Below are 18,669 nucleotides of genomic sequence, written 5' to 3' on the forward strand. Positions count from 1 at the left end.
AGATGGGGTCTTTCTATATTGAACAGGCCCCAGTTTGAACTCTGATGTCTAATCCATTCTCTTGGTGTAGGCACTGGAGTTGTTAGGACTAGAGTGACATCAAACTCTGCTTCTTGCTAAGCCTTTTAGCCTGTTTGCAGTCTAGCTTCAATTCATATTACCTCATAAGCAAGAAATAATTACATTATATTTCCATTGTTTGCAGAGTTTGTGCTATTGCGATTACATATTTTAAATTTTCAAATGTGTGGGGTATGGTCACTCCAGCCAGCCATCTTCCCATGCTTTCTTTGCACAGTTCTGTTGCATTCAAGTTCAGCAACCCCCACTTTGACAATTATCCATCATTTTAATTTCAGGCACTTAATTCCATACATAGAAATTAGATTTGTGGTTGCAAGACTTTTTCCCCCATGACTATATGTGATGCCTCCATTTTCTTTGTAGCACCCATCTTCCATACTCACAGTCTCACTCCACAGTCCAGGTTGTTCTACTGTAACTCACGAACCCCCAACCTCAGTTTCCTAAGTACTGGGATGACTGACCACTCCTGGCTTTCTCTAACACCTGAGAAACAGAAATAATCTCAGAAAGCATGTGATGCTTCTACTTTCTAACTCTGCTACCTGTTGCTTCTATCTACCTTCCCCATCTGAGTTATAATTTCACATTTCTTGTTTATATGAATATTTCTATTTTTGCACATGCTTCTGGGATGTGACTGGGTCACTTGGAAGCTGGGAGATCCTCTGTGTCTCATTTTCACACATCATCAGGAAGGGGCACACTTGGTCTGGGTGATTCTCCCCCACTTCCTGAGGAAAGCTTATTTTTATATTCTAGCTACTGTACTTGAACTTTGGGGTCTGACTTGGGCTGCAGACACTGTGTCTGACTGAACCCAGTGTTTCCTGTTCTCCTAGAATTTCCCACCTTTATTTTCTCTGTCCTTTCTGGAGGCCCTTACTACTGGGTGGGGTTCTCTGAAGTCTCTAGAAATCATTGGATTTTTGTCCTCTTGCCCTCTACCTGCATCTCACCTGGGCTCTACCTGGGGGTGTTGAGGACAATTGTTGGCAGCCATTTCCCAAGAGGTGCCATCTGTCCTTTGCTGCTGGTCTCATGTCTTCAGTGGCTTCCACATATATTTGTCACTGTTAATTATTTCAGGTGAGAGTGCAAATCTAACCCTTACTACCTCCCAGTTCTCTGCAGTTCTCTAGGGGCATATGTACTTTTCAGCCTATGCAGCTGATCCTGAGCTATCCTCACAGTAAGGTTGGTTGTCTACCTTATTCAGCCACACTTCGAGGCCATCATAGAGCCTGGTCTTACCACGGGTCAGAGAATGAAGATTACAGAGAATTAGGAACTGTGTGCCAGGTTTACCTCTGCTGGCAGATGTGGCAAACAAACCCGTGATGCTCTGGAGTGAGATTGCCACTGGACAGGGAATAGCCAACCACCTAGGTTTCACTTTTAAAGGGGTAGGGCTTGCACTCAAAACACTGGTTTCGGGTTCCAAAGCGCAATGAGGCGAGCCGAGCCAGGTTCCAAAGCTGCGCAGCGGTTTCCGGACAGCAGGAGTGAGCTCTGGCACTACGTGGCGGGGCGGGGCTGGGCTGGTAAATTCCCTCCAGAGCTGCTGGACCTATCACCTCAGCCAGGGGGCAGCGTGTTCTTTCACCGGGCAGGGGTAAGGAGTAGGGAGCCTGGGCGGGATGGCCACAGGGAACAGGTGCAGGGGGGGCAGTCTCCCCAGCAGGGAACAGATAAGGTGAAGGAGGCTGGAGGTGGTGACCAGGGGATCAGGGACTAGTGGCCAGGCAGAAGGGAAGCAAAGGGCAGTGCTCCCCCTTCCTGGCACACCTGTACTGACACACGTATGTCTTTGAACAAGCCTCACTCACCTGTGCTCTCTGCACCTTCCTGTCGAATGCCTATATTTTTCTACCCATTGGGCTCACCTGCTTTTAACCTCCCCACACTACAGAGCCACCTCGACACACAACTGCCCTTGGCAGCAACACAATGAAGCTCCACATGCTTTAGTGCCATTTCCTCACAAAACTTTCTGTGGAGCCAGGACCTACTCAGACTAGTCAGGACTACTCTGCTTTAAATGCTTTCTGTGACGACCAGCCCAAGTTCTCTGGTAGCCCAGAGAAAGTAATGTGGGCTGCTTCTGAGATAGCGCTGCAGCTGAGATGGGCCTTCACTCAGAGGAGGCAAGGTTCACCTCCATTTGCCCATCAGGAGCCCACTCTGGCCCAGAAACAGAATTTGGGGCTAGGAACTCTAGGGTATTCCTCGGTTTCATTTTTCTCTGGAAGGCTTTCCGAAAGAGGGGGTGCTTCTTAGCTTAGAGAAGAAAAGCTGTTTGGATCAGGGTCTTTTAAAGCAGAGCTTGGGAGTGGTCTCTTGGGAATGGAGTGCTCTTGGGACCTGTTTGAGGCTACCAGGGCCTCAAAAATTATGGAATTTATGTCGAGAAAACTGGCAAGACCCATGTTTTGATGAATTTTGGCTCTAGTGAGTGAGGGAAGGCAGGAAACTGTGGTGTAGCTGGTGGGGTCACTCTGTCGAGAATGCAGGGGATGGATCAGAGAGCTGCTGAAGGGAGCTAGTGGGGCTTGGGAAACTCACCAGTCTTTCTGTTTGATGAGTGCAGGGGCACAGCAAGACACTTGCTAAGTAGCAAAGACAAAAAGGTGTGTTGACTTATTATCCATGCCCTATAATTACTATCACAAAGCAGGTGAGGTGCAGAGAAATCTCCAGGTGGGCCGTAGGACCCTATCAGCCTTCCTAAGGTCACTAGGTACAACTAGATGCTCAAGTCAGGGCTTCATTGGACTCCAGCACTGGAGACCTGCGCCGCTCCCCCTCCCCGCTCCGGCCTCAAACCAGAGCAGCACAGTAAAAGCTCGAAGGTTCCGTTCAGCTTCCTTCTGTTTAAAGCCGGGACTGGAGACAGCACTGTAACGGCTAGCTCTAGGGGTCAGGGGCCTAGCTGGTGCAGATACGGAGTGGGCTCCGCGACCATCAGCTGCTCTTCAGGCTAGCGGGACCGCGCGTTTTCAGAGTACAGGGGCGGGGGCGCGGTGGCAGGGCCGACTGGGCGCGCTCTTGGGAGCCGCCGGCCTGAAGGACAGAAGCACTGCGAGGGTTAAGCAGCGAGCCCGGAGGGTGAGTGTGCGGATTGGAGCAAAGTTTCGGGGAGGGGCGGAGAACCAGGCGGACTGGGGATCGCAGATTGGCCGGAAGTTGTGCGGGGCGGAGCTCAGGGCTGCTCCGCGCTCGCTCCGGGAGAGTTGACAAAGCCCCGCAGGGAAGGACGGCTTGCGGCGCGGCGCCCCGGGCCCCCGCCGGCCTTCTTCCCCGCCCGCGTCTAGCCCCTTCGTTTATCCGCGCGGACAGCGCGCCCCGCGCCCCAGCCCGGCCCCAGCCGCCAGCGCCCAGGTAGCGCCGCCCCGCCCAGGCCGGGCCCGGGGGCGCGGGGGGCGGGATGCGGCGCCTGGGGCAGCGATGACCGCGTCGCGCTGCTCAGGGGCCCGGCTCTGACCCTTTTGCCTGCTGCGCGCTCCCGCGCTCATCCCTGTCGAGGTGAGCCGGGATGTACGTCCGCGACCCCCGGAGGGAGGGCTGAAATGGGTTGGAGTGCGGGGCGCGAAGGGCAGGGCCGAGATCGCTGTGCGGGGCGGGAGCCGGGCTCGCGCTGTAGCTGCTCCTGTGGGGCCGGCGGCCCTGCCCCGCGCCCCGCCCCCGCTTGAGCCCCACGTGGGCCCCCCAGCGCAAATTTGTCCGCTAATGGCGCAGGCGATTATCTGCGGGGCCGCTTGGTGTTGTGTGTCCCGCGGGCAGAGCCGGAGTTACAAGCTCCAGGAATCCAGACGGTGTTTGGAGAGGGGGCGGCGGGGGCGGCTAGTAATTAGTGTAAATCCTTTGTCTGCCTTTGATACGCTCAGCGTCTACGCGCCTCGCTTCCTTTGCCTGGAGCTCGGCGCCAAGGGGGGCCGGACCCTGGCTCTGCGGCCGCGACCTGGGTTTTGCGGGCCTGAGCCTTGAGTGGTGTCCAGTCCAGCTCCCAGTGACCGCGCCCCTACTTCTGGTCCGACCAGCGAGATGACGCGGAGCCCCGCGCTGCTGCTGCTGCTATTGGGGGCCCTCCCGTCGGCTGAGGCGGCGCGAGGTGAGTCCTGGCGCCCAGTCTGGCGCTCTGGCCTCTGCAGCGCCGCCCCTTTCCCTCCAGCCCTGAACCCTGCCACACAGTGCTCGCCTGGCCTGGCACACTCCTCCCCTCCCTGTCTACCCCATCGCTGCGGATCCCTACTCCTGATCCGTAACCTGAAGTACTGCGGGTTTTACATGCTTTTACCTCACTCATGGAGTTATCTAGTCACAATCAGATAACCCCAGCTCACCCTCTTTGACTGACACCTCACCTAAAGGGCCCCAGAATCATTTGACTTGTTGGCCTTGCCTAGGTTCTTTTCAGGACAGGTTCATAATCTTGCATACACATACTTTCAGGTGCATATCTAGGTGGAGAGCAGGTGGCTGTCGCCCTTCCCCCAGATTCTTGGGGAGTGGACTCTTTGTGGCCGCAGAAAACCTAATTGGATATCTGGGAACTTGTAGAGACTCACACAGTGGCTAGCTGAATATAGAGAACATTGGGTGACATCTTGGTAATTGGAGCTCACTCTGATCCAGCCCTCAGCTGACCCAGCTCTGGACCCTTGGCTTGCTTATCTATTACAGGTAGCATAGTCTATAATCTGGGAGTCCCCAGAGCACAGGACATCTCTATACAGTGAAGGTTGGACGATACTTGAAGATTTTAGACCACAGAGTCACACACTATGTTGTTGCAGGATAGACCAAACTATGGCTTGGATCCATCACCCATCTTCTGTTCTGTAGGGAGCTCTGCCCTAGACCTAGCCCTGGCAAAGGACATCCAAAGCTGATGGGTGATACATGCCTGTGGATTTTTGGCCACCATGTTCTAGTGTCACAAGGCACAGTGCTGGACTCCCCTATGGTTAGGCAGGACTAATGGCCAGACGGGCCCTTTGGGTATGTTGGCCACTCAGGACTGTCCTTGCTCTGTCCACCAGTCCTCTGAGGTTTCGCATCTCCTCCCCCCCCTACCCCCCCAGCGCGGGCGCACTGAGCCCAACCTGGCCTTATATGGCCACGTTTGGTGTTGGGCGGCGGGCCGTGGCCCAGGTGGGCCTTATGCCACTATAACCCCCCCTCTTCTGCTTGGGGACTGGCTGGCTGGAGGGTGGGGGCTGTCCAGGCACAGCTGGGCTGGACAGTGTCCTGGCATGTAGGCACTTGGGCCATGCTGGGTGACTTGTCTCTTCATCCTCCCCAACCCCCAACTGGTGGCCCACTCTTTGGTCTTTTATCTGTTTGGATACACCCCATCCCTGCACCTGCCTCTTCTTTGGCAAAGGAGGCTCTGAAGGCTTCTGCCCTGCCATGATCACTGGCTGGACCTTCAAGCTGATTGATGGGTGGCAGTGGGCAGCAGCACTACCTTTTTGCTGATGGTCCTAGAGAGGCCACTCTTTCTGCCTTTGTCTCCCTTGGTCACAGTCTTGGGATTGTGCCTTGTATCTGGCCCTGGCTATGCTTGTGAAGGCCTTTGGCCAGCACTAGGGAGCTGCCTTCCAAGGGCAAGGGCCCTGTGGTTGGGGTGGAAGAATGGCTATTCCTGAGGTATGCTGACTTCCCCCTTCAGGCACAATCTGGACTGGAGGGGCAAAGCTATTCCAAATGCATTCCTTCTCTAGTGGTTCTTCTGTGAGTAGGCCCAATTTCGACCTTAAATTGGGCCAAAGAACTGCATGTAGAGTTTGAGCTGTTTTGAAAGCTATTTCCCTGGGGTGTCACAGTTTTTTGGAATCTGTACATCTCTAGGTTGGAATCATATTTTAAAAGTTCCCCTTTGCCCAACGTTTCACAATTGCCGTGAATTTGCCTTAAGATACTTCCCTCCCATGCCCTTTGAAAAAAGACAACTTTTGGTTTAGTCCGTTCTGTTTCTCACAGTTAGAATGTAAGTTTCAGAACAGAATACCATTCTCAAAGATAAGTCTAAAAGTAAAGTGCCACCTCAGAACTTTTGTAAGGATCACTGTGGGATCAGCCTGTGAGAAGCCAGCACAGGTTTCTTTTCTGTCTTTTGGACCCAGCCTTTGGTTTGGAGTGAGCTGGCCCTAATGGACAGTTGGTATTGCTATCCAGTGTTTGCCCAGAGTACTGTGTTGTAGAGAAAGATGTATATGTGGAGATGATGATTGGCCATTTGTGTGGCGCTGACCCTGGCTTTTAAACAGTCTGTAAGGCCTCTTTTCTTCACAGGCTGTGGCCTATCATAGTGTGGCTGGAGCGAGGTAGATGTTCAGGAGCCAGGCCTAGCTCCTGTGAGGTAGGGATGTGGGCCAGCCTCCCATTCACATCTGGGGCCCTATTCCTGGAAGGGAAAATAAATCATTGTCCCCCCTGGGGGCGGGACAGCAGAGGGAGGGAGCTGTGAACAAAGTTGCCTTTGGCTAGGCCTGGAAATGCCGACCACAGGCTCCTTTATCCTTTGTGCAGGATCAATGGGCCTCTGGGCTCTCAGAGTTGCCTTTCAGTCAGCCTGCCCTGTGGTGTGGCCCTAACTAGGGAAATGTTGGTTTTTCCCCAGCTGAGGCCTCTAGTCTCTGGTTTCCCTGGCCTTGGCTCAGTCTTTGCTGGTAATGCTGGGGGCAGTTGGCTGAGGCCCAACAGCCTCATTCCCCCTACTGGCCACCTGCCCTCTGTATAGCTAGAGCCTGATGCTTGGCCCATAGTGGCCTCTTCTCCCTCATTTTGCCTTAATGTGGTGACCCCAGAATGCATAAGGGGGTAAGGTGTGTATAAGCCCCTGTTTCCATACTTCATAGGTACCTTCCTTTGCCTGCTCCCTGCTTTTCTAACCAGTATTCTTGCCTACACCTCAAGGTGGAGGAGAGCAAGGGGTTCCTGAGAATGGGGTAGGAGGAGCTAAGAGCCCCAGTCTAGGGTACAGATAGAGTAGGCCTATGGTGAGTGTAGTCTGTGTAGGCTTAGGAGAGGTGGAAGGTGGACAGAAGGTGCATGCCATTAGGCAGCTGCAAAAAGCAAGAGCTTCCCACTGAGCAGGAAGTAAACTCTTTCCACCAGGAGTTTATTTCCAGAGAGATTTGTTTGAGCTGCCAAAGACCTGTAGAGCTAGTGATGGTGCCTCCAGCAGTGGGTGGGAAGGGGCCATCTGCTGTCTGGCTCAGGTATGTGCTGGACAATAGGAGCTCCTGGCTGTCTAGGTGCCCTGCAGGACACTCGGGACACCAGAGCCTCCTATTGAGCTGCCCTATACTGCTCGCAGCCTGCGTTCCAGCTCCTGAGGGGAGTGGCGTGGCATGGGCTGAGGCTCAGAGCCACATATTATTGCTGAGGGCAACTCACATCCTCTACTCTGTCAGTAGATGTCTGTGTGTCGGCAGTGGTGTTGGCAGTGGCTGGGTTTGCTGGATTGTTTGTTTTAGGCAGTGCAAACATTCCATCAGTCTTTCTTGGGGCAGCATATTGCCTCAGGAGCTTTGGGTTTAGGAGATAGCCTTATTTTGACAGTTTTTGAGGTATCGGGCACTTCCAGGATCACAGTTAGGACTTGCTTAGGAACAAGAGCCTGTTGGGTTCTCTGTGTTTGTGAGAAGAGAGGCTCAGAGGCTAGATGACCAGGTGAGTCCCCCTCAGTGAGTCCTGAGATAGTCACTTTCTATGGATGGTATGTATGTGGCTCGTGGAGGGTTGTGGCCTTATCTGATGATACCCATGCTTGGTGGATCAGGGAGTGTCTAGGAGGTAGCAGTGTACAGATGTGGCAGCTGAGGTATTGCAGAAAAGGAACAGACCTAGGGGACCAGGCAACGCCTCCAAGCAACCCTCTCCCCTACATCCTTCTGGCTTGCCTAATTGCTACTGCTGGGTAACAGGCAAGCTAGCTCTACTAACCTGCTTACTGGAGCATGGTGTCTCTTTGAGGTGCCTAGATGGCCTGGTTTATGGGATAGCTACTTACCTAGGTCCTATCAATCCTATCATGGCTATGGAGCCTATGGATCTGGCCCTTGGGCACATTCAATTAGTTGTCAAGCCCTAGTCCTCTCACAGCACTGAGTCTGTGTGTCACTGGCCACAGCTGTGCATGTGTGCACGAACACATGTGTGTTTGTGTGTGTGTCCATGCAGTTATATGCCTTCAGGATCTTAGCCTCAAGACTAGACAAAGCCTGGCCCAGACTACCTAATGGGCAGTTGGGCCTTCTGACTGTCACCTATGCTCTTTTCTTTTGAGGGGCATCTCTGCCATTTCCTGGGCTTTAGCCTTCTAGCAGGTGTTAGCCCTAGAGGACTGTCTGTGGGTTTCTGACCTGTCCCTGTCCTGGGGTTCCAGCTGTGAGTATTGTGGGATATATGCCCTCATAGCCAGGGGCTAGGGCAGTGCCTTGGTAGGAGTGTGTCACACCAGTCATAGAAAGCTCATTACCTGTTAGGCCCATCACTATTGGACAGGCGCCTTGCGATTTTACTTGGGTTGGTTCCTATTGTAGTTCCTCTGGGGTTTTAGAGCAAGGTGTCCAGAGGGCCAGATGAGCCTATTCTGCTCCTTTGTGGTTGAGGCTCTCCACACCATTCTCAGAGTCCCATAGTTAATCACTTTGCAGCTCCAGGAGCAGGTTCATTCTGAACTAGCTGACTAACCTCATAGTCAACCTCACTGCCTGGCCAGAGAATTCCTTTCAAGCCAGAAATTCCTAGGGCCATGCAGGCCTCACAAGAGCCAAGCTGGGTCTGAGTTGGGCAGGTGTTCTCATACTTTGTCCAGGGTCAGTTGCTAACTGGTGCCTAGACCAGCTCTTTGAAGAGGGGAGTTCAAGTCCACAGGCCTGGAACCCTAGCTTTCAGCTGTGCCCATCTGGCTTCTCAGGCTCCAGGCCTGACCCTTTGGGAATTTCCTCCTATAGTCCCCAGCCTGGCAGCTAGACCTGACACTGACCACATCCTTCAGGTTATGAACTTATACACAGACTGTGCCTCCTGCAGAAGGTCCCCATGCTGTCTCTTCCTGGATTAGTGCTTAGTCTCACCTGCTTGGGACTGTATGGGTTTTCAGAAGTATGGACGTGGCTGACCTGGCTGTACAAGTTATGGAGAGACCAGAGCTCATATAGCTCCTTCCTTGGCCCGGGTCCTTGAGATCATGTTGGGCTTTCTCAAACTCCTGGTTCCTGAAGGAGCCAGCCTGGTTAGAAGGTCTGGTTAGACAAGCCCTGTTAGAAGGTCAGGTATAGCCATTAGGCCCCAGCCTTTGCCTAGAACTATCCCCAACTCCCTGCAGCTATCCTAAGGCAGAGTGTGGGGCGATGCCCCCATTGCCTTGAGCTTCAAGTCCTTAGTTTCCTTACTGGCTGAGTAGGGTAAATGTCTGTCCAGGTAGAACAAAGAGGGCTGTGTTTCCTGAGTTAAATATAGATCCAAGGTGGCCATATTATGGCCCAAATTCCCAGAATTCTAGGACCTGGGCTTTCTGCAGGGGGTGGGGGTAGGGGTGGTCCTTATGTAGGTCTCTGTAACAAGCTTGGGAGCCCAGCCCCACATTGGGTTATGGTAGAACTTAGTTGGGGGCAGGGCTGGCAGGATACTGTTTGCTTTAGGATAAGGCTGGCTCCTCCGGCCGGCCTGTCGGACAGCCTGTCCCGCAGCAATATGTGCAGGCAGGCCTCAAGGGCCAAGCTTCCGGCCATCTGGCAGTTACTTAGCCCTGTCCGTCAGCAGTGGTCATGGTGGGGCTCCTGCTTCTTAGTACCCCTCCTCTAGGCTTCTCTTCCTCTGAGGTCAGAAGGAGTGGTGCCTCTTAGAGGCACAGTGAGGCTGTGTTTCTCTGTGGATCTCCCTATGTGGTATAGGGTGATAGATTAGTTTGGCCTTTCGGCATTCCCCAGCTAGGCCTCCAGAATACCTCCAGGCCACTGAATATATATGTGTGTGCTTGCATGTATGGGTCTATCTGTGAGGCTTCATATACCAGGTTGGTTGGGGGGACGGTGGAGCCAGGCAGGGCTTTGGCCAGTTTCTCATTGACCTGAAACTTGGAAGGTACTATGAGTGGTGGGATTTCAGACAGGGACAGGTGGTGGGCAGAGTTTGCTTGGGAATGGGGCTGAGACTTATGAAGGTATAGGGAAGAGATCTCAGGAGGCCCAGTAGACTTTCACACTGTAAGCTGGATGCAGGAGGAGAACCTTGGAACAACTATGTTTGGATTGGCCTTCTACCTTAGGTGGTCTGTGAACAGAACAGATTAGGGGAGAGGTGGGCTGACAGTCCTCTTCCTATCTCTCCTCTTTCCCTTTCTAGAGGGAGCCGTGAAGGAAAGTGAGGAGGAAGGCTGGTGTTGAGATCTCAGTTGGTAGTAGCTTTGGGCCCAGGGGACCTGAGTAGAAGCAGAGAAGAGGGTCTTAGGAAGGTGGGGAAGGATCTGGGCCATGTGGATACAAGAAAAGAAGAGGTGTGGGAGGCCCTTCCTCTGTGGCTCCCTGAATGCTGCCCTTGGATTTTCACTGGGAGACATGACCCCTCTCCTTGGGCTGACTTTTTTTTTCTTCCTTAAAGTCCATGTTAGTACTTCAGAGTGGGCCCTGAAAAGCAGCCCCTGGGAGTCTGAAGGCATCCACAGAAGCAAGCCTGGGCTGACGGTGGCCATAGAACTAGGGCAATTGTATGCTGAGGAAGCACCACACGTGCTCCCAGGCCCCGTGCTGCATCACCACTGAGCTCGTACCATTGAGCTTATCTAACCTTGCATGCTCTGCCTGGGACCATCCTGGCTAGAATCATTAGATGTACTAGGTAGGTGCTCCTCATCGACAGATTAGAATTGTGGTGTGTGGGTGGGCTGTAGGACTATGGATGCCTCTCTTTGTTCAGAGGTGACTGTATGACAGTCTCATGCAGTGAGTGCGGTTCCCTCCCTTTCCTTCTCCCTCATGAAAGCACTTTTCCTGCAGCCCTTCACCTTTCTGGTACCTGCAGGCTCTCTGCACTCTGTACTCAGGGGACCCTCCCAGCCAGGTGGTCACTTGCCGCCTGCTTCACCTGGTCACACTCCTGTCTAGAGTTACCTTGATGGTTGGGACTGAGAAGAATGCTTGCTGTGGGTTGGTGATGTTGAGAATGTGTTTCTGATGGCTAGAATTGTGGGTTCCAGGAATTGGCCGTTTCCAGGATGGTGGCCTCGACTTGTGGGACTTGAGTCTCTACTGTGGGCCTCTTCTATGAGCATCCTATTGGAGGGCTGTCTCCTAAGGCCAGGCCACCTCCTCAGGTATGACCTAGGGTCTCTCACATGGACAGGACCCAGTGGGTTCTTTCTTATGAAGCAGATTTCCTGAATGAAATTCAGGTAAGGTACCGAGTGCCTCTGTCCAGCCCTTGTTTATCTTGGGTATCCCAGGCAGCCCTCTTGGATTAAAACCCTCAGGATACTTGTCCTCTGACCCCATGGTCTTGGTATTGTGTCCCTGTGAGGTCTAGCCACTGGCAGGCTACAGCCCCTGGGACTGGTGACAGTCCCGAGCAAATTCTGTCCATGAAGTCAGACACAGAACACACAGAGCAACCATTTGTATGTGGGTGCATACACATCTGTGCCTGTAGGGCACCCTTGCTGATAGGCATGTGTACATAGCAATGAGTGCTGGCAGACACACATCTAGTTGTTTATCTTAGGTGGTTTCTCCTGCTGATCCATTTCCATCTGAAACAGGTGGTAAGATGGCTGTCCCTTTCTTGGTCCTGACTGATCTGAGATGATGAAGCCTCAGTGGCCAGAGGTAGTACAATGTGCAGCAGAGACATAAGATATCCTGTATAGATCTATGTATGTAGAAAAAGAAACCAGCCAAAAACCCTTCCTGCTATCCTGTTCTTGGGCTCCTTCCTTTCTGATCAGGGAACATATAGTTCTCTCTGGTGAGACAAAGGGATGCCCCTGTTTTCTTGGTTTGAATTTTTAAAAATATTTAATATTTTTGAGCTGTGACCTGACCCCTCTGGCCTCTCCAATCCTCCTTCTCAGGGACACTGCTTGCTATGGTGATGCTAAGCAAGCTGCTTGGGATTGACACAGTAGGATGTGTTGGACATAGGCTATTGTGGTTTGGAAATAAGGTTCATGTTTTGGGGCCTCTGTCATACCAAGCAGACTTCTTCAGTGGAGTCCAGGTGGGGTTCTACTGTGTCAAGCTTTTATTCCTCTCATGTGTTCCCCTATCCAAGCCCTCTAACTCTTGCAGGACCCCCAAGAATGGCAGACAAAGTGGTCCCACGGCAGGTGGCCCGCCTGGGTCGCACTGTGAGGCTACAGTGCCCAGTGGAGGGGGACCCACCACCATTGACCATGTGGACCAAAGATGGCCGCACAATCCATAGTGGCTGGAGCCGCTTCCGTGTGCTGCCCCAGGGGCTGAAGGTGAAGGAGGTGGAGGCCGAGGATGCCGGTGTTTATGTGTGCAAGGCCACCAATGGCTTTGGCAGCCTCAGCGTCAACTACACTCTCATCATCATGGGTCAGTTGGTGTTCGAGACAGAGATTATGGTGGGGCCAAAATTGGCTGGGGACAACAAAGTATATAGCAGACACACCTGGATTCTCCCACCCTGCTTGTTTTTCCTCACTAAATCAACCTGGACATAGACAAGATCAGGAGGGTCTCCCTGTCCCTATTCCTAGCCTGGGCCCTAGGGCAGGGCCCCCTGCCACCAGGCCAGCCTTGGGCCTTTGCTTCCAGGTGGCAGATATGGATTGAGACAGTGGTTCCACTGAAGAGCTGCTGGGTGGGGTAGGGTGGAGTGGGCTGAGGACTTGGCAGTGCAAGCCTTGGCAGCCATGACTTTGAGGCTCAGGTTTCAGAGTTCAGAGGGGCCGCAAGAAGTGAATGGTCTCTGTTCTTTTCTGTCCCTGGGGCCCAGTCAATAGGGAATGGGCAGGTGTCTTTGGTGACACACCCTCCACACATTGGTAGCAGGCATGGCCCTGCTCCATTCTTTCTTGGGCTCCTTAGTCTGGGGCCCTCGGCCTGAATGATTCTCTTTGCAGTGGAGGTCTAAAGCAGTGGCCTGGGACAGCCTGGTCCCAGGCTGGGTGGAGGAGAAGGCTGTCATAGGGCAGCAAGGGGACATTCCTTATCACACCCTGCCCCTCCCCCATCACTGCCCAGTACAGGCCTCAAGGCCTTCTCTGGGTTTGGAATGGGAATATTACGGCTCTCCACCCTCCCCACCCCCATCTTTTCAAAGAGGATGATGACCGGGCGGTATGTAAGCCATGTCTCTGCACCAAGCACTCGGCCCCTTGATGTGGGTTAGGGTTACTGCAGCTGCTGGCTGGGCCTGGCCCCCTCCTCGTGAGCCCTGCAGACCCCCCGGAGCCAGAGTGGGGGGTGGTTCTCCAGTCCCACCATGCCTATCAGGGTCACCTGCACCCTGGGAGGAGGCTGGCAGGCAGCCCTTGCCCAGCTGTCCCTGAATCCTGACATGTGGGTGTGTCCATGGCCTTTTTTTGGGTTCTAAGACTGTCTCAGCCAGGGCATGCTAGGTGCCCTGATGAAAGGCTCCCCTGTCCCCCTCACCTGGCCTCCTTATTACCTATTTCTCTACAGATGATGTTAGTCCAGGGAAGGAGAGCCCTGGGCCAGGAGGTTCTTCTGGGGGCCAGGAGGACCCAGCCAGCCAGCAGTGGTGTAAGTATGGGGTAGGGAGAGTCTGTATGCTTGGAATAGGGCAGTGCTGTGCTCCTGGCACCTTTACATAGACTTTCTACTGACCTTGATGCTGCCCTGCCCCACAGCACGGCCTCGCTTCACACAGCCCTCCAAGATGAGGCGCCGAGTGATTGCACGACCTGTGGGTAGCTCTGTGCGGCTCAAGTGTGTGGCCAGTGGGCACCCACGGCCAGACATCATGTGGATGAAGGATGACCAGACCTTGACACGTCTAGAGGCCAGTGAACACAGAAAGAAGAAGTGGACACTGAGCTTGAAGAACCTGAAGCCTGAAGACAGTGGCAAGTACACGTGCCGTGTATCCAACCGGGCAGGTGCCATCAACGCCACCTACAAAGTGGATGTAATCCGTGAGTGGTGGGTCTGTGGTAGGACAGGGACCTGTGGTGCCTAAAACTGTGCTGACATGTTTGTTTGTCCCTGGTGTAGAGCGGACTCGTTCCAAGCCTGTGCTCACAGGGACACACCCTGTGAACACAACGGTGGACTTTGGTGGGACAACATCCTTCCAGTGCAAGGTGCGCAGTGATGTGAAACCAGTGATCCAGTGGCTAAAGCGGGTGGAGTACGGCTCTGAGGGGCGCCACAACTCCACCATTGATGTGGGTGGCCAGAAGTTTGTGGTGTTGCCCACGGGTGATGTGTGGTCACGGCCTGATGGTTCCTACCTCAACAAGCTGCTCATCTCTCGGGCCCGCCAGGATGATGCTGGCATGTACATCTGCCTAGGTGCAAACACCATGGGCTACAGTTTCCGTAGCGCCTTCCTCACTGTATTACCAGGTGTGTGTGTGTGGGCTGCCCACCCCATGTTCACTCTCAGTCTCTACCATTGGTCTGGGCTGTCCTGGAACAACCCAATATCCACCTGGCAAGTGGGGGCTCCCTGTCCTTTCCCCTTCCTTGTGGGCTATCCTTGCCTCCTAGGGAGTCCAGGGGTACTGTCCATGTAGTTTGCACTTGGGCTGGTTGTCTCATTAGTATAGAGACATTCCATCTCCTACTCTTCTCCTTAATCTCTCTTGCAGACCCCAAACCTCCAGGGCCTCCTATGGCTTCTTCATCCTCAACCACAAGTCTGCCATGGCCTGTTGTGATCGGCATCCCAGCTGGTGCTGTCTTCATCCTAGGCACTGTGTTGCTCTGGCTTTGCCAGACCCAGAAGAAGCCATGTGCCCCTGCATCTACACTTCCTGTGCCTGGACATCGTCCCCCAGGGACATCCCGAGAACGCAGTGGTGACAAGGACCTGCCCTCATTGGCTGTGGGTATATGTGAGGAGCATGGATCCACCATGGCCTCCCAGCACATCCTGGCCTCTGGCTCAACTGCTGGCCCCAAGCTGTACTCCAAGCTGTACACAGATGTGCACACACACACACATACACATACATGCACACACACACTCTCATGTGGAGGGCAAGGTTCATCAGCACCAGCATGTCCACTATCAGTGCTAAATACAGCCAATCTCCAAGCACTATGTCCTGAGGTAGGCATATGGGGGCCAAGGCAACAGGTTGGGAGGATTGAGAACAATGGAGGAAGAGTATCTTAGGGTACCTTATGGTAAGTGCTCACAAACTTGGCCATATAGATGTATGTACTACCAGATGGACAGCCAGACCCATACACGCACATGTTTAAAAGTATAAATGTGTGCACAAATGCACACACAACCTGAGAAACCTTCAAGAGGTTTGTGGTGTGACTTTGCAGTGACATGTAGTGATGGCTAGGTGAAGGAATCTTCCTCAAGTCTTAGTGGTCATGGCCACTTCCCCATCCCTGCCCATCTGTGTTCCTGCCCGGCCTCAGTGTGCCTCCATGTGCCCTGGGTGTCCAGGAGCCTATCATTAACCTGACTGGGGTGAGCAGTGCAGCCATGCCTGGAGGTTTGAGCCACCCTCCCCTTGCTAGAGAGAAGGGCCTCAATATTTATATTTAAGAAGTGAAATAATATTAATAATGTAAGGAGGGCTGGGACACAGGGACTCTGGCATTCCCTGGGGCCTGAGACCTTCCTGGCCTTGTGGTTACATTGGGTATCCTCACGGTCCATGGCTGCCTGGTCTCTGTAATTTTATATAGAGTTTGAGCTGAAGCCTCGTATATTTAATTTATTTTGTTAAACAAGAAATTGCCTCCTTTTCTCATTATGGTGTTTTTACCTGGGGTTGGTCTGTGTGTGTCTTTGTCATTGAGCACACTCATGTGCTCACTTTTGTGTATACGCACATATATGCACTGATATGTATGTGTGCATACATGTGCTAGCTTACATGTATCCATGTGTACTGACAACTGTGCCTCTGTGTCTTCCCCTTAGGAAAGTGCCTGCCTTTCCTTTCCTAGGCCTCAGAGCTGGGTTTTCCCAGGCTTTGTCTTCTGTAGGACCTTAGGTTTCTGAGCTTCATGGTGTACCAGGAGTAGCTGTAGCTAGGTGGTGGTATGAGGTGTTTGTGCACTGTCCTGGGCCCTGTTTGGAGTGCTGATGTACACATGGCTGAGTATTACCCCTCTATTCTGTGCATGACCCTGCCCTTATCTGGGAACCTACTTTTCGTTGTTTCATTTTATGTGGCCTTAGCAGGGAAGTTGCTTAGAGCTGAGATAGGGTCAGCCCAGGTCACAGTAACCACTTTCCTCAGGGTTCCAGCTGAGTGTCTCCCAGGTACTCCTATGGCAGCAATCAGTTGGAGGCTGGAGTATCTATCTCATGTTCAGAGCTCCCTAAGACACACACAGGGCTGGGCATATATCTCCATAGTAGAGTGCTTATCTAATATGTGGGAAGTCAATTCAATCTCCAGGATCATATGCATGCATGCATAAAAATCCCACATGCACTATCCAGCAAGGTCCTGATGCAAGGGTCCTGCCATGGCTCTAAGAGCTTTTCTTTGAGAGAAGTCACCTTTCTTAGTATCTATAGATAACAAATGGCCACTGAGTTTTACCAGGTGTCTCTGTGTGGGCCCCTCAGGAGTAAGGTTAGTTACTCTGGACTTTTCTTATAGGACTTCCTCATATAGGATGGCCTTTAGCCCTTGACCTCCTGGGGTAGCCATATTTGGGTGGTCCTGGCTGTTAGTGACAGGGCTATCTCTGGCTACCAGATGCTGGAGATGCCCAGATGCATGTTCAAGGCACAGTGGAATTTCAGGTTGACAGCTGGTGATAGACATCTATTTCTCATAAAGAATGACTCAGCAAGGTCAAGTTTGTCTGAAATATGGGGAATTGGAAAGAGAGAAGATCTTAGACAGCGAGTTATCAGTGTCTTACAGATGCACTGCTCCAAGGAGCAGGCAGAGAGGACAGACCCTAAGAGAAAGGAGACCCTTGGCCTAAGGTCAAGAACCAGCCCGTGAGGAGTAAGAGCGGCCCCATCATCCTCTGCTTTTCATCTGCTGCCTCATAAGCAGGATCTGCCTGGGGAGAGCAGGTGAGTGACAGGCTGAGAAAAGGGCTCTGATTTAGGGAAGATAACCCTACTCTGCCCTCAACAAGGTCTCTGGATACTCCTGAATGTTGATCTTGGAGCTCAGAGCTCACTCTCTACCTCAGACCTCTATGGCTGTTCCAGCTCACACACAGCAGCTGTGAGCCCATGTCCCCAGCCCCAAGGCCTGTCTCTAGTTCAGCTCTGGCGAGACCTCATGTGGATGCAGTTGGCTCATCCCTGTAGAGGTGCATGTTGGTTACCCCACCTCATCTCGTAGTTGCTTAAACACATTTTCAAAGCTGAAATCATTGCCTTCCCCATGTATCCAGGGGACTGCTTTGCCACATGGGTAGGAATAAATGGCCTATGTACTTTGAGTTTGGGTAGAAGAGGACAGTGTCTCTGAGGGCAGCCTGGCAGTGTTCAAAAGATGGAGCTTTGGACCTTGGCTTTACTGCTAGGAGGCACCTGCCTATCCACCTATATGCCTCTTCTTCCCAGACCTATGTCATCCAGACTCTTCTAAGGGAAATGGTCATGTACTGAATGCGGTGTTCTGAAAGCTGAGAGCAAAATCCTTTCAGGGATGAGGGCCTGTAGGTCCAGGAAGAAAGGAGGAGCCTGAAGCAGCTCTATTCTGCCTGCTGCAACCCCTCACATGGACAAATGCACATGTCCCTAGCTTTCCCAACTTAGAGGTCAAGAGGGGATACTGTTGTCCTCGGGGTGACCCACAGACCAGGCCAGGCATAGTGGGTTCTGGTTGTAAGTCATGTAGGAGGAGATTCAGTGTCCTGGTTGAGGCTCAATGAGTGGTGGATGTGTGAGAGATGTAGTAGGTAGCCATGCCTGAGCCTCCCTCTGACCCATTTAGGCAGTGGTAAGCTGATTCTCTGGGAAAGCCGGCAGACTTGAAAGGTTGGCCCAGACTCTAACACCCTTGGGTGTGACACCCCTCCCCACTCTAGCTTCAAAGGATGTCCATAAGCTGTCCTGCAGCTGTCCCTGGGGGGCAGGAAGGGACTAAGGCTAATGCCCAGAGAAGGGTGATAGTACAAAGCAGAGATGAGAGGGATATGGGCTGCCCCACCCAGCAGTCAGAGGACCTGGCTAGAGATCAAAGCCTTGTTCTAGGACCAGGATATGGCCACAGAGGACCTGTGACACAGAAGAGGGGCAGGTGTGGAGACACCTCAATAGCACAGACTTGGCCAGGACACCAGGCAGGTCCAGAAGAGCTGCCCTGATCTTCCAGACATCACAGGGCTGGGACATATGTAGCCAGGCTGGCCTTAAGGCATCAGGGACAGAATGTAGTGACCTGGGCTGCAGTGTCGGAGGGGTGGAGGGAGC

The 18,669-nt window shown here is 52.9% G+C and overlaps 1 protein-coding gene across 1 annotated transcript; it reads left to right on the forward strand.

Moving 5' to 3' along the window:
• The first annotated feature begins 3,497 nt into the window (after positions 1–3,497).
• On the forward strand, positions 3,498–16,024 carry Fgfrl1 (fibroblast growth factor receptor like 1). Its single transcript, XM_031337306.1, is given in 8 exon segments — positions 3,498–3,609; positions 3,972–4,195; positions 12,381–12,653; positions 13,746–13,826; positions 13,934–14,218; positions 14,298–14,651; positions 14,897–15,255; positions 15,257–16,024. Coding segments are annotated over 7 exon segments (1,491 nt in total). The 5' UTR covers positions 3,498–3,609; positions 3,972–4,128; the 3' UTR covers positions 15,329–16,024.
• Positions 16,025–18,669: the final 2,645 nt, after the last annotated feature.

This window comes from Mastomys coucha, unplaced genomic scaffold (genome assembly GCF_008632895.1).
Source record: "Mastomys coucha isolate ucsf_1 unplaced genomic scaffold, UCSF_Mcou_1 pScaffold22, whole genome shotgun sequence".
Taxonomy (NCBI): Eukaryota; Metazoa; Chordata; class Mammalia; order Rodentia; family Muridae; genus Mastomys; species Mastomys coucha.